General features: G+C 38.6%; 2 protein-coding genes across 2 annotated transcripts in view; one reads left to right on the forward strand and one right to left on the reverse strand.

Moving 5' to 3' along the window:
• Positions 1-916: 916 nt before the first annotated feature.
• ddx39aa (DEAD (Asp-Glu-Ala-Asp) box polypeptide 39Aa) lies at positions 917-4860 on the reverse strand (the record flags this gene model as incomplete). The annotated part of the gene is made up of 9 exons (XM_081360711.1): positions 4751-4860; positions 3863-4075; positions 2803-2930; positions 2145-2421; positions 1931-2049; positions 1639-1770; positions 1444-1553; positions 1214-1358; positions 917-1096 (listed from the first exon to the last, which is right to left on the reverse strand). Exons 2-9 carry the CDS (start codon positions 4068-4070, stop codon positions 917-919), a joined length of 1299 nt encoding a protein of 432 aa, XP_081216837.1. The 5' UTR covers positions 4071-4075; positions 4751-4860.
• A 1235-nt stretch (positions 4861-6095) lies between these two features.
• Positions 6096-16554, forward strand: part of evi5l (ecotropic viral integration site 5 like) — a 49039-nt gene continuing 38580 nt past the window's right edge. Inside the window, exon 1 of the mRNA XM_081362082.1 lies at positions 6096-6332. The gene's annotated coding sequence lies outside the window, so the exon portion shown is untranslated. The remainder of the gene's footprint in view (positions 6333-16554) is intronic.

Here is a 16554-nt window from a genome sequence, read left to right on the forward strand (position 1 = left end):
AAAAATAACTGCTTTACATGAAAATTTGATCTGTAAAATCTTAGTTCATAACAGATAAACCTGTCATATATCGTTGAAAATATTGTGGGATTGAACACAATATCTCTTCTCTTTATACTCTGCTATTAACTTATTGCTTACAGAGCTAGGCTTGCCAGTGACTCTTCAAATCCCAACATTCTGCATCTCGAATGCACAAAAGCACTTGTGTCGCTATGCATTGGACCCTTTTATATTACGATAGTGTTGCACAAAAACATACAGCAAATGTATTTGTTCTATCATATTCATCAAGTTTGCAGGCCAATTAATGACACTGACGAATGCAAAGAGCCGAACCGTTTGTTAACTTTATCTCCTGTTTACAATAAAAGATTTTTAGAGAGCAGACCTTCTTTGCATTTTTGGATTGATACACAGGTCTCAGCACCTAATTAGCTGGGAGAGCCCGGTGAGTGTTGATTGGAGTGTAGGCCAATAAAAAAAAACATGCACCTTTAATAATGTTTTATTAAAGTTCAGGAGAACGTTCAAATGATTCATCCAATCAGAATGAGAGGAGGTCTTTAACTACGTAAACGACTCATCCATGTTCCTTGACAATTTTTTCTGCAGCCCTCCACCACCCCGTCTCCTCACACTAGCCTGGTTACTATCCTAACCAGAGTTACGGGGGGAGTACTCTGGGTTCGGACCCCCCCCCCCCCTTTAAATTTTACAGTGTATATATATTTTAGCCAATTTTTTCCTGTTTTCTCCATTTATAATAAAGCAGTGTGTAGTTCGCAAGTTAATGAGGTATAGATCTCGCTTAAATTTCTTTAAAAAAATATTAGTTTTGGATTAGCAGATACTCAAGGTTTTATCAGGCCACCTTCATCTTAAACACACAGAAATATCAACATAATTAGAACATTTAAATGCACATTTCTTGTGCTGATTTCTTACTGTAGGTGGAGATGTCGATTTCCTCAGGCAACTCAGCTACATTTACTTCAAAACGGTCCTGTACATCATTCAGGATCTTAGCATCAGTCTCATCTGATACAAAGGTGACAGCCAAACCTTTCGTGCCAAACCTACCAGCACGAGCAACCTAAAAGATAGAATAAGTTTAACACTCTTTAAGTTGTCCATGTTTCCAAGCCCACTCCTAGTATCATTTCTAGTATTGGTGAAAAGTAGAATGCCACAGCGCATGATGCATAAATACCCTGTGTAGGTATGTGTCTGAGTCCTCAGGCATGTCATAGTTGAAAACTATATTAACACGCTCAATATCCATCCCACGGCCAAAAAGATTAGTAGCCACCAGGATCCGCCGTTGAAAGTCTTTAAACTGTTGATACCGAGACAATCTGCAGGGGAGCGAATGAGAAATGATTTCAGAATTTGCATTTCTCACCAACCATTGCAATATCATGGGATCAACAAGTGTCTTACCTTTCTTCCTGAGCCATTCCCCTGTGGATCGCAATAGCTGGAAAATTCTGTTCCACCAGCAGCTGAGACAAAGCCACACAGCGTGGAACTGACTTGACAAATATCACCACCTATATTACATCCAAACAAACCGTTTGAGTTGACAAGGGCCCACTTTCAAAGCAAATGACTGTAAAAACATGAAATGACAGTCACCTGGTTGAACTCAAGAACGTCAAGAAGGTCAAACAGTTTGCGGTTCTTTTCACTGTCTTTCAGTTTGACATAGTATTGCTGAAGACCATGCAGCGTAAGCTTAGTCTCATCATCAACAAACACCTCCATTGGCTGTAAGAAGAGAAGCAGCTTTACATTTCAGAACACCTTGGATCAAACGGTCTCTGGTTAGAGTTTGAGGACCGCGGGTACATCCATAGACAAAACTGCACAACCCTAATTAAAATTGAAAATGAAAACACATTTATAAGAAGAGAAAAGGATGACTCACGTCTTGCATGAATTTGCGACAGACCGGTCTGATCTCTTTGCTTAACGTGGCACTGAACATCATGCACTGCTTCTCGTGAGGCGTCAGTCTGAAGATATCCTGGACATCCCGCCTCATATCTATTACACAATCGCACACAGTTAGACCTCTGGTGAATGGGAAAACATCCACCTCCATATAACAGCCCATGCAATATTAAAAAATAAAAACTCACCCAGCTGCTCCAGCATCTTGTCACATTCATCCAAAACAAAGTGTTTGACATTTTTGAGGTTCAAGGTCTTGTTGCGAATAAGGGCAAGGATCCTCCCTGGTGTTCCCACCACAATATGAGGGCAGCTCTTTTTCAACACATCCTCATCCTTTTTTATGGACAAGCCACCGAAGAAGACGGCACACTTAACGTTGGACATGTACTTGGAGAAGCGCTCGTACTCTTTACTGATCTGGAAGGCCAGTTCACGTGTGTGGCACATAACCAACACAGAAACCTGCAGAGAAGACAATGACGGTTTCAAAAGTTTAGCTGGCTTCGCCATCCATAACTACAACAAGAACTGATACTAGTTTTTAATCCAAGATAACAGTCTGCAACGGGATAGAAAACCACAGCACAGACCCAGATGAAGATGAATTCTAGTCCTCTGCTGTTTTTTCTTGCAAGTGGGAAGATTTAATGCTAAACCTAACAAGAATTCTGAGATCAGTAGAGAAATAAATAATTTATTGGAACAATGTTAGTCCAGCCAATCTTACAAAGAGGCAAAAAGTTAAGCAAACTAGCTTACTTGCTTATCTAGCTTATGACAATATGCCTCAACATTCCTTGACAATATATCTGTTTTTGAGATAGTAGTGCAATTAACACACACCTGCCCATCGACTGGCTCAATCTGTTGGAGTGTGGCAAGCACAAATACGGCAGTTTTTCCCATACCAGACTTTGCCTGGCACAGGATGTCCATGCCCAGGATGGCTTGTGGAATGCACTCATGCTGGACTAAGGAAAGGAGAAAAACAAAAATACATTAAGAAAAGAGAAGAAAACGCACTTTAAAAAAAAGTAGCTTGAACAGAGATTATAAAGTAGGAGTCAGTTTTTCACACACACACACACACACACACACACACACACACACACACACAAAAGGCAACCTGACCAAGAATACTCTAAAAAACATCTGAACAAACAATTTACGTTGTACAAGTTCCCAGCATGCATTGCAGTTTGAAGAAGAAAAAAAAATTAGGCAATGTAAAAATTATCATGGCTGCTAGTTAGCTTTCATTTAGTTCATAGTTTATTTTTTAACCGAATTAGCATTTGTTCAACCCTTTTTTTAGATTTGGGTGTTGAGGTATGTGTGAAATTTAAAATATTTTCCCAAAATGTGCCCAAATATCTGTAATAAGTTTGCTAGGGGTGCTCCAATTAATCGGCTACCAATCGCTATTGGCTGATTTGCTTCTAATGACAATCTGTGATCTCTCAATTTGCCAATCTCAGAAACCGAGTCTGGTAAAAAGTCTGTTCTCTTAAATGAAGGGTAAAAAAAAAAACTGCCACTATCACAGCCCTAATCATTGTTTTGTCTCAAGATGTTTGAAGAAGGTCTAATCCTGGCTTAATCTAAACCCTGTCTGTAAAATCAGGGCAGAGATGCACCCATGTATCAGACGACATTTGATAAAATGAAAAACATCGGCATATCAAACATAGCATGAAAAAGGCATGTTAAAACATGATCAAAACACTAATCTATTTTAAAAACAAAAGTTCAAATAATATTATATAATAATATTAGTTGTTTGTTAAAATTGTATCCGTCAAAAAAACAAAATCCTATCGGTGCATCCCTTAATACTTGTTAACTTTATGCAGTTCTATGGCAGTGTACTCTAAAACCATTAAACTTTCACACAAATCCTCACCCTCAGAAGGATGCTCGAAGCCACAGTCGACGATCGCTCGGAGCAACTCTGGTTTCAGGAGGAAATCGCGGAAGCCGGAGCTGTGAATGGAGACGTATGAGCCTTTCACCTCCTTCTTGCCGGCTGGGACGACACTGTCCACGGCGGTCTGCGGCTCCTCGTCTTCCTCGTAGTCCAACAGCTCATTATCAACATCGTTTTCGGCCATGGTAACTTTGGGAGCAACAAGAGGGAACGCAGAGATGTAATAACATAACATGGTTGTGCCAACTATACCTCCACGAAAAACAGCTGCTCACCGTTTTTAAAAAGCCTAAGCTAATGAATGGATATAATATGGCATTATCCAGCTCATCGAAACTATATTTAAGGTTAAATGAGCACTCATAATGTTATTTTTTTAATCAGTTCTACCTACTCAAGGTTAAAACTGAAACGGTTAACCATGATACAAGTTGCTATACACGTTCAACCTGCTCTAATTTAAGTTAGCCGATTGACTGTCTGCCGCTCAGCGTGTAGACAATAGAGCCGCCATTCACTGTCCCATCTAAACCGATCTTCTGATCTAAACCAGCGGCACAATCCGCATTTTTCAAAAGTATGTAGAATATCCATGACTACTAAGTTTTTTGATACATGGGAAGCCATGAAATACGAAACGGTTTAGACGCAAATGGGTTTCGTGTTCGCGTTTAGGCTTTGAGCGTTGCAGGCTGCACGGCTAGAGCAACGCGAGGTATCTACAAATGTCCGTTTAGATAGCTGCTACTTAGATTTGTTACTAAAAGTATCTCCAAAATAAGGTTAAATCCGGAAGTAAATAGCATTAATTATCCTGCGTTAAAAAATGAAGGCTAGTAAAAGCATAAGAAAAACATAAATTACCTTTCGACGTTGGTAATGAACGTCGGCACTCAGGGATCTTGTGGTTAGGCCTTAAGTTTATAGCGCTTCCCGGATATAGAAACCGAGCTCTCCCATTGGCTGTATTCAACGTCAATGATAGTTGAGAAGAAGCGCATTGCGTGCGATTGGGTAACACAATTGCGCATCGGTGTTGTGGGCGGGTTCAAAAACCAGTGGCCAGCCTTCATACTCTAAAATGGCCACACGATGTCACTATATGCATTCTGATTTTTGGCCTTCAATGACAAACGTTTATGGTATCAGTATAAACCATGGGTATAAACAGTGCGTAGACCTCATTAAAAACTCGAAGACCTCATTAAAAATATATATAAATTTCCCCTTAAAACGGTTTTGGAATTTTGAAAAACTTTATACAAAAAATACATATATTTTATACAACACTAAAGCCAGAGTAAACAAAGCTTTGTTGTCATAATTGTCAGATTTTCAATATTAACAAGGCATTAAAATAGACAATACAGAAAATAAATGGCTGCCTAATTTGGAAACAAATAAAACATAAAACAATATAGTTATGGAATTAATTTATATATAAATTATGGAGTATATAAATTCAAAAATAAATTACTAAAATATAAATGCCTACTATCCACCACGTAAATATGTGACACTGACTGAACTCAGGTTAAATTTCCTTCTGTGACATTCTGACATTCTGAAACCTTTTTTTTATCGTTTGTAATGAAAACCATAAACATTTTCGCTAGTGATTTCACAATAGTGTACAACCATGTATAATTCTCTATAGAACTAGATCTATTCACTTAACAAAGAGAAGAGCGGATCATTAATAAACCTTAAAATATTACATTTACTACATTTTATGAAGTAAACATAATAGGCCTCTAGATTTTTTTTTTATGATTTATGAGACATCATAATAGTAATTATTATCGTAAAAAAATAACGTGGCTCATCTTTAGAAGATAATAAACCGGACAAAACTGTCTGAACAGTTACACCAATCAACGCCGCAACATCACCTGCCCGCTACCCACTGTGGCTGAGGTTAAGAAAAATCAAGGATTGGTGGGATGAGCTGTCAATCATGGCTATTCCAGTTTAGTCTATCTTCCTATTGGTCAAATGTTTGTCAATCTCATGAGATCCGCTGACGTTAGAACATTGCACTACGGTTCATTTTGAACGAGACCGTGAAATAAACGGAAAACAGATGCACATTATGGATTGGTTCTCATCGAGTATTTATTGTAATGAGATAGTTTATGATTATTTATACCAGCATTTTTATTAAATCACGGCAGAGGTAGTAGGCGGGACTTGGGCGGGGTTTTCTCTTGTAGGCGTTGACCGCAGCTCTCCTTGAGGAAGCTCGCCCTGACGACTCATATTTTCCTCTAGATGAGCATCTACATCTAATAAATCCAATATGGTGCCCTATTCATTTCCTGCCTTACCGTAGTGGTCCAACGGTTTCGTACAAGAAAGGATTGCCGATATTTGCCGGTTTTGTGACCGATCATCTTTAATATGGCAAGATCGCCGGAGCAGCTTCAGTAATGAGACCGAAATTCAGGTGGGCATTGCTCTATGCATTTTCCATCACTGACAGTGTGTGGTGGCTGGTATATTATGTGTGCATTCATCCATTGGTATGCAAGCTTTATTTTAAAAATGTTAATCAGGGTGATATGACAAAGAGAGTCTAGGGAAAAGCGGGGAAATTCCAGCGCATCACACTCGTGCTCCCATCTCTGGACCAGCCGGGCTGATTTGCCTGCCTGCCCATCTGCTAGTTGCCATGGGGAGAAAATCTTCATCCACACCCCTTATTATCGTACACGGAAGCAAATGTGATTGTGACCTAATTGAATAGCTAGTCATCAAAATACACATTGCGTTTAAGTATTTGTGCTTTGAATTCAGTGCAGCTATAATTCTCCATTGCAAAGGCGCTTGCATTGAATGTAAATAACCCTGCACAATCACCAGAACAGTCATATCACCAAAAATCCCTACGCAATAGCAAATATAATGTGTTGCTAATCCAATGCACACCTATAGTAAGAACTGGCATCCCCAGTGGTGGTGCATGCATGCGGTTTTGCTGAGTCCGGACTACAGGCTTTATTGTAGTAAAGTCGTTGACCATTATGCTATGGCTGTTTTTAGCCTATATCTTCTTGAAAGACCTGAAGAGCTTGTTATGACTTGTTATATTTTATATTTCGCGATGTGAAGCGTAAACATGCATCATACTGTCATCGTGGCTGTCATGCACATTTCATTTTTGTCACTGACATTTAGACATTTTGGACAAACCAAAGGAAAATGTGCCTTGGTGAGCTGTTGTGTTCTTTTATTTTGGTTTGTCACAGTTTAAGAGATTAATTGTCTGGCTCTTCCTAACGATTAAGGGCAGTCTGATTACATGTTTTGGTAGGGAGGAGGAGAGTTAACTTGTTTGAGTTGGTATTTAGCTAATGAATAGACTGTGGTTGTGCTACCAGCTATAAGAAAAAAGGTTTGTGGGATCTCATGTCGTTGTTTTTGTAGTTTTCTTCTTTGTAATTTGATTTGTTATATTTTATTGCTTAACAAGTATTGGAATGTGACATCATGTCATGCTTTATTCGAGTCATTAACAACGTCACTAAATCCGTGTGAGCAAAATTTCTTAACCATTGTAACCATTACCTTTTTTAAAGAGCCAGGCCTGAAAAGATAATAGTAACCTCATCATCTCAGTCCTCTTCATCAAGGCCATAACTATGTCTTGATTTTGTTTTTGGGGGGTTGTGGAGGCGGGTATAGTAAAGGTCATATAAAACAGTTAAACAACTGGAATTTATTGTTAAGGATTTTAAACTATTTGCAAATAATATTCACATATTCACTCTTAAACTTGTGCCTAATATGCTGAAAAGGTCTTTGTTATGTTTCTGGTCTCTTCACATTCGATTATGAATTACATGAATAATTGCCTATATTTACTACATTTGATTTAAAAAAAAAATTTGTAGTTTGCATCAATGGATGGGGTGCAACATGGCTATTTACCCCAATGCGCCTTTAGTCCTATTGTACCCTATTACTGTCAGTTGTTTAACATTTCTGTCATGAAACAGTTGTCAAATTAAAGGACAAGTTTGGTATTTTACACTTAAAGCCCTGTTTACAGATCGTTTCTAAAGAAATAGAACGGTAAAGATAAAATTTTGGACAAATGCTGCTGTCCCGAGAATTTTAGGTTTCTTTCGCTTTCCCCCCCACCAGTAGACTGGGTGTATAGGTGCACTCGAACACTCCTTCCTAAAACACATTAAACTTTCGTTTACAAAGACGTGAAACTCACCGAGTGGTCAGGGGTGTCCACTGATATGCTCACACAAAAATCGCTGCAAAATATGCTTTCCAACAGGTTTTATCGTAGTTTTTGTCTCCTCCATTGACTTGCATTGGATGTGCTGTGAGGTACGGTATTACTCCGCCGCTGGAAACTGAAATGGGGTTCAGGGGTTGTTTTCTTCTTCTTCTTGGGGTTTTTTTTTTTTTTTTTTTTTTTTTTTTTTTTTTACACGGCGGATCGTCTATGCGGATCGCAAACAATTAAATGCCAGTGGTTTGCTTGCAAAGGTGCATTATCGCCACCAACTGGGCTGGAGTGTCTATTATTCAAGCTCTCAACGGAAGAATCTACGGGTGTGAGACGTTTGGAAAAATAGGTCCACAGTTTTACAACGAATGGTAAAACACCTGTTGGAAAGCATCTTTTGCAGCGATTTTTGTGTGAGCATATCAGTGAACACCCCTGACCACTCGGTGAGTTTCACGTCTTTGTAAACGAAAGTTTAATGTGTTTTAGGAAGGAGTGTTCGAGTTAGGGCTGGGCGATATGGATTTTTTTTTTATCACGATATGTTTTTCCATATTGATCGATCTCGATTCTTATCACGATATGTAGTTTTTGCAGATGCTGCCAGTGTAAGGGACATCCTGAAGCTTGAAGAAACAAGATATTCACTGAAACTTTAGAATAAAGTTTAATAACATAAAAAATTAAACAATATGCCTTTCAATAATGAGCACAAAATATTTTTGTTAAGGTCTTCATGCAGCCAAAGGATTCACATTACACTCCCACATTTATGAATCTTTCTATTGGTCAAGAGAGCAGCGTATTTGGAGGTATTGAAAAATACAAAAATAAAAGGTTGTGCACATCATTTGTAATTGCAAACATGAGTCATCTCCCTTTATACAATAATACAAACTTTTACTTATTGAAACATTGTATATAAACTAACAGCTGTGACAACTATCACATCAAATTGCTTTGGCTGGACAGTGAACATCTCAAGTAGCCTACAAAAAGAGTAAACATGGCCCTGGCACAAATACTACCTGTAAGATTAAGGTAGATCTCTAGAATTGTTTTATAAGTAGAATGAAATCTGAGCCAAAATTGCACAAATATGTAAACATAGTAAACCAAGGGCTGGGCGATATATCGCATGACATTGTTAGGCACATCTCGTCAGTAAAGCCGGTTCCTTGATTAGTAGTAAATCGCCATCACCTGCTTTCAGATGGAGCAGCATTTACAACACAGAGACGTAGTTAACTGACAAGCTGAGCCATATCGCATTAATTATCACGGATCGGGATCGCCTGTGATAATTAATGCTATATGGCTCAGCTTGTCAGTTGTCTGCCATATCCAAACCACGCGTCCACACAATTGACGTCGTGTTACCTTTTTTTTCAACAATGTCTTCGGTCTCGAGTTATGTAGTGATGTCGCCTTCACATTCGGCATTATTTTCGCTGTCCTCAACTTCAGTTTCGCTCATTTTTTTATCCTTTTTACAACTTTTTTCCCTCTCTCTCAGTCTCCTTCTGTTTACTGTAGCCACTGTGCTCGCTGAGAAGTGGGCGTGCCCTGCCGGCAGATACGGCAGCCGGCAGATACTGTTGCGCTTAGTTTTTCATGTGATATCGAATAATACGTCCCAAGCATATTATCGAAATCGTTCAGAATATTATCGCGATCCCGTATCGAGATCGAATTATCGCCCAGCCCTAGTTCGAGTGCACCTATACACCCAGTCTACTGGTGGGGGGGAAGCGAAAGAAACCTAAAATTCTCAGGACAGCAGCATTTGTCCAAAATTTTATCTTAACCGTTCTATTTCATCAGAAACGATCTGTAAACAGGGCTTTAAGTTTAAAATACTGAACTTGTCCTTTAAATGTTTAGCTACTTACATCTTACCTCGCACGCTTTCACCTTTATAACTAAAGTGTTGTGCTGCAATTCATTCTCGGCTAATCTGTGAACATTAAAGCCAGCCTTCTTTGTTTTAATTGACCACCTCAAGCATTTTGACATTGACAAGCAATTTTAGACCGCTAAGGCAGACCGGCCTAAAAATTGAACTTTTTAAACTTTTGTCATCCTAACAACAAACAAGGCAGTGTGTATGAAGTCAAGAATATCAAGTATTGGAGGGGATACTTGATTTGGCCATATCTAATTATTGCTCAGTGTCTATGGTGGTTACGGCCTTGCTCTTCATACGCAATATGTGGTAATCCAGGCGTCCGACAGGTTGTGTGAACTCTAAAGACATTAGAGAAGATTATGATTTGCTTAGGGTTCCAGCTTAACTAACAACTTAACTGATGCCCTCATGCTGCATCAGTACTCGTTTGGTGAAACAGTTACTGGGACTCAGGTTATTGTAGAGATGGTACAGTAAAGAAAAAAAAAATGACTTAACTGGAAATTCATATAATCTCTCCAAGGGTTGACGTGTATTCTGAGGGAATAGGTTTTTTAGCAAGTAACATATAGCTACATTAACCATATTTATCTATTTTTATATTTTACCCAGTCGGCTGGTGTTCTTGTGATGCAGTCGGTATGTTATGACATTATCGCCTTGCAGCTCCAGAGTACTTAGTTCTATAGCTTTTACAATTTGGATGATTGGCACACAAATGTTCTGAATTTAGTGCCCATGAGCAAAGACTTCATATCGCATACTTCAACTGGGTCCTGTGCTGTTTTGGAAATGTTAACAGATTTTTCCATGTAACTTAAAACTCTTTGGATCTCTCGTTTTGTACTAATATAAATAAACGGTGGACACATTTTTGTTCCAGTGGCTGCACTTCACTCTGTGTTTCTCTGAAATGACATCATGATTTACATACAGTGCTTGATTGGTCATGTGAACTCTGAATGGTAAACTGATATGGTTACAGTTGTGATTTCATCAGGACAAACAAGCCGTTATGTAGGCTAGTACACATGCCCTAGAGAGCCAGAGAGAAAGGCATTATCCGCCCTCTGCGACCTCTTTTATTCGCCGTATCTCTCTTTTCCTTTCTGTATTTGTGTTGAAGTGTTCTGGCACTGTCACACTTTCTCTTGGTTTACAGCTGCTGGCTAATTTCACGTCATAATTTCAAACAGCACATGAATGTAAAGGCTGGGCTTACCCTGCATGTATTTTTAAGGTTTTGAGTGTGTCTGACAGAAAGATGATGGCTTTGCTTCAGAGAAGCTGGGGCTCATTGACCATGACGATCATAACGGGCCTGTAGCTACGTTTTCCTGTTTCCATCTGCTGCTGCTGTTTGTTGAGTTTTACTTAGTCATACTAATTTGAATTCACTGCAGCTGCACAGCAGATGTCTTATTCTTTTTCTACCATCTGAATTGTTTATTAACCTCATTTTATTTTCGGTGTCATAGAAAATAAAAGTTTTTGTTGTTGTTATGACCTGTGGTTGTTGTCATTGTTATGGTCGATTTTATTTTGCCTGATTTAATTTAAAAACATTATTTATCAAGACCACTTTGGCCCTTGTAGGGCTGATTGATTATGGCAAATATCATGGTCACAGGTAACCACAATTATTTAACATTTGGGGTGGAATAAAAAATGTAAAAAAATTCTTGATGCATCGCGATTCTCTCTTCAAAAATTCTGAATCGATTCTGAGATACGTTTTTAACCGTCGATGCGTGATGGCACTATATGTGCTAAAAACAGCCGTATTCTGCTTGCTTCCAATTCCACAAACACACACACACACACACACACACACAAAAACCCTTGAACCTTCCATAAAATATTCTTCTATACATTTCGGTTGTAGGATGAAGGTGAGTAAATGATGACTGAATTTTCATTTTTGGGTGAACTAATCCTTTAGCTTAGTGTTGGTAACACTTGCAACACAATTGTAACACAATTTAAAGTAATTGCCCCATCATAGCCATTTATTGTGCGGCAAAGGCCATATTACTACATTGTTTGCAATTTAGCTAATAAGGCAGTTGTCATGTGAATTATGAAGTGCTGTAAAGGAACTTGGTGACTGGGGAGGAAGTTTTAAGTTTAGAAGTAGGGATGCTCCGATTGATCGGAATGAATGATAATCACATTCTATTACTCGATCGGTAGTCACTAGATTTGGCCGATCTCACGAACTGAGCGCAATTTGATGATGTAAAACCATAAAAAAGTTGCCGCCGATGCACATGTAAACATTATGCAGACGAGCCTTTTGTGCCCCGTTCTGCTTTGTAACTTCACAAAACATTAGTAAACCGTAGTAAATCGGCCATCTTTATTTAGAGCAAGTTATCTCGATTCAAACGAGCCCACAAACACCATAACATGATGCGTCTATCATGAGAAAATCTTCACGAAGTGACATGACATGCTGCTCGGCTGAAGCTATAGGACTTCCGGGATCCGATTGCGTCACGATCATGGCGCAGTGTTTTCCAGTGTCATTTTAAAGTTCAACCAATTGAAACTGGATCTCGGGAATGATGGAACGATGGGTAGAGACCAATCAGACACCGTTTTAAAGCTGAAGTGCGCTTGCATTGGATCGATCTCACAGATCGACAGGTCTTGATTTACCGTGTGTCCTTGAATGGGATTGAAGATCATCACTCGTCAACCAGGATCGTATTACTTGTATTCTATGTAATTATAAATGTATATATTTATGCTTTATTGTTGATGGCACGGCACAGCTCGAGTAACCCCAGAGTGCAGAGTGGGGCGGGGCGATACATTAAGGCGGGGCTACACATGTCACTCCGCCCATCCCCAATTTCATTGGTTTATAACACAGCAATACGACAATAAGTTAGATTAAATTACTGTACAACAAACAATCCCTTCAGGCAGACCGCCGTGTAATATAGCCTACGTGCTGCTAAATCTTAGGAACGAATTCTTCATTCGTGGCCAGTGGCCACGATATATATAGGCTCTATATACCTAGGTCTATATTGTATCAAGTGTCAAAATTATTTGTATAGCGTTCAATTCACATCGTTTTAAAGCACTAAAAGCAGCTTTACAAAAAGTCATACAGGCCTATATAAGCTTTAATATTGAGCAGGTCAGGGCTGGGAGATATAAAGAAATATGTTGCTGATATAAATGATACAATGTTTGAGATTTAGCTATATTATATTTATTAATTTGCCCATCAGATAAGTCAGTGCCACTTTAAGTGAGCAACGAGCATTACTGCATTAAATTACTAGCATTGCAAAGAGAGATAGCCTATTAGGCTGCTGATAGTAGACAATATTTTCCAAATGTCATGCAGGGCTCTGTAATTTTACATCATTAATTTATGCTTCTTCATTTTTCCATTAGGATCGGTGAATAAAAACAAACTCTGGATTTTACACAAATGATGATAATTCTCTGTATTTCAGTAAGACAGTTCCGAAAGTGTGTTTTATTTTATTTTAAACCACGCGTGGCAAATAAGACAATAATAGGCTACCAAATAATACAAGCCCTGGCCACTGTGTTTTTTTTGTTTTGTTTTTTTTCGTACAATGGGAATTAAAAACCCTGCAGTGCTGGAAAGTGAAAAAAAAATATATACTAAAACAGATATTTTGTCGATCTATAGCAAATATTATTATTTGGTATTTAAGTAATAAATATTAATATCACTTCTCTGCTGGATGTTTTAATTAATTTTTGAAGTAGGCTACTGTTATATTGCACAGATTTACAGCAGTGATTTTTTTTTAATAGTTAGGCTACAGCTTAATTAATATTTGAAACTATTTTTATCCCATACATGCAGATTATAACATGAACACACAATGTAGGGTTGGATAAATAAATAATAATTATATTTTTATTACCTGATGTCACAGTCACCGATAGCTGCAGGCCTACATGACATGTTAACTGGCTGACAGCCTATTAGAAAACAGGAACCTTTAAAAACTATAACATAAGCCTATACAGAACCTCATATTTTATTAACAGGTAAACAACAAGGAAAATGAGTTTGCCATTAATAATTTTATTTGCACTTTGTGCCAAAAAATGCAAACATTGGAGAACAAATCTCGTAAAAAAAAAAAATCAACAACAATAAACGGTCGTGCTTTAAAATTTCAAATCCGCTGCTTGCGTTCAGGTTTGTCCGATGTTTTCCTTTAATACAGTGAATTATCATAATTTGCGTAAAATTCTGAGTTTGAGCTGATCCACTGATCCTGATGGAAATATGAAGAAGCCAAGTGAATGACGCGATAATGTAAAACAGCTCTATTAGCCTGAAGTACACTGAGGTGCTGTCACCAGCGTTCGTTTTTAAAAAAATAACTTCATCTATTCTGTGTCTTAAGTACAATAAAACATTAGCCAATGGATATTAACTAAAATTACCATGGTAAACCGATAATAAGATACGATTAGAGTTAGAATTTAATAGTCCTTTAATATGGCCAAATCATTCACAAAATAGTACATAAAGGAATGTGCATGCTCAGGTTTGAATCGTTTAGGCCAATAAGATTGCTGTAAAATAAACCAATTAAATTGGGGCTGGGTGACACGTGTCGCCCCGCCCCATCGTCCAGACTGCACTCTGGGGTACTACCACAGCTCGGCTCACTTTAATTTGCTTGGTTTGATTTGCCACTGCAGTTAGTACCGCTTCAAAATGGGTGGTATTATAGATTGATCGTTATACAGGGTGGGCCATTTATATGGATACACCGTAATAACATGGGAATGGTTGGTGATATTAAAGTCCTGTTTGTGGCACATTAGTATATGTGAGGGGGCAAACTCCTCAAGATGGGTGGTGACCATGACATATACTAATGTGCCACAAACAGGACTTTAATATCACCAACCATTCCCATGTTATTACGGTGTATCCATATAAATGGCCCACCCTGTAGTTTTGCGCCTACTGCCGTGACATCATCCGCTCCTCAGCTACCAACGAGAGGACATCTGCACCTCGTCTAATGACCACGATTCAGCCATTTCTTTTTTCAAGTTGTGTCTGTCGTTTAAGCAAGTCGTTAAAAAAGTCTGCTAGTGGGTTTGGTGTCTTGTTTCGCAAATCCTATGTTTACACGTCACATTTTAGTATCAGTACGGCACACTTGGAACCTCAACCGAGGTGGTACTATTTAAGCGAGCTGTACCATGCAGTGGAAAAGCACCAAAAAGTGAGGCGCACGGAGCCGTACCGAACTGTACCATGCAAAAAGGCCATGGAAAAGCTGATCACTTGTTTGAAGAGGTTTTGGGCTTTTGTTAAAAAGGCTACCATGGTTCCAAATGCCATAACTTTTGATTGCTTTGAGACATCAACACACAATTTTGCGGTTGACATGATTGTGAACAGGCAGTTGACATGATTGACAGATGCAGTTGTTGACATGATTGTCAACAAGCCCAAACATGACTTTATGACCTGTCATATACTGTTTACTATCTAATAGTCATCGTGTCAAGCACGAATATGAATAATACGAAATAAATCAATAAATTGCATATTTTTTCTGGGATTTTCTCAGCAGTTGTAACACCTACAAACATGATCAAAATCTATTTTCTTCCAAATTTGAAAAGTTTTCAATCAAATGAGACCAAGTACTTGATGATACCTTTTTTAGTTATAAGCCATTACTTTTCAGTATGCCACTTGAAATCGCAGATTTTCAGACTGACGACAGAAGGTCTGGACTCCATCGCAGCTTTCATTGGCCAAGGACCACCCAAAAGCCTTCTGACTGACATGTAAAGCAAACAATTACAGTTCATTTTGTTCGGCATCATATTTAGGGGCGTGGAAATGTAACGTCAATGTCTCTACAATAATAGGCCGGTATGTAAAACTCTTTAGACGTATTTTAAAGGGGACCTATTATGCAAAATTCACTTTTGCATGCTGTTTGTACATAAATGTGTGTTGGCAGTGTGTGTACACAACCACCCAATAGTGATAAAAATCCACTCACTCCTTTTTTATTAATCCCCATAAGTCATCATTAGTGTCTCCCAATGACCTGTTTTCAGAATGCGGCTTTAGTGATGTCACTAAAGCCACAGGCCCCGCCCACGAGTGTTGACAGACACTGCCATTTTAACATAGACCCGCCCTGATCGAGTTCACAGCGAGCATTGCTGCACTGACGAGAATGTCTCCCAAGCGTTGTAGGTGTTGTGTGGCTGGATGTATTAATCCACATAGCTCTCTCTATTTACTCCCGAAATCTGAGGCAGCCGCTGAAGATGAGGTGGAATTATTTTGTTTTCAAAGAAAATGCTCCCTCAACTCTACCGAAATTCGTTTATGTACTTACGCACTTCTTATACTGTGTTTACTCAGCTCTTACGGTGATTTTCTGGAGTAAAACTGACGCTTCATCTTTTGTGTGATGTACAATAAACTTTATTAAACTCATTAGTATATTTTTGATCATCATT

This window comes from Scardinius erythrophthalmus, assembly GCF_964197995.2.
Source record: "Scardinius erythrophthalmus genome assembly, chromosome: 3".
Classification (NCBI taxonomy): domain Eukaryota; kingdom Metazoa; phylum Chordata; class Actinopteri; order Cypriniformes; family Leuciscidae; genus Scardinius; species Scardinius erythrophthalmus.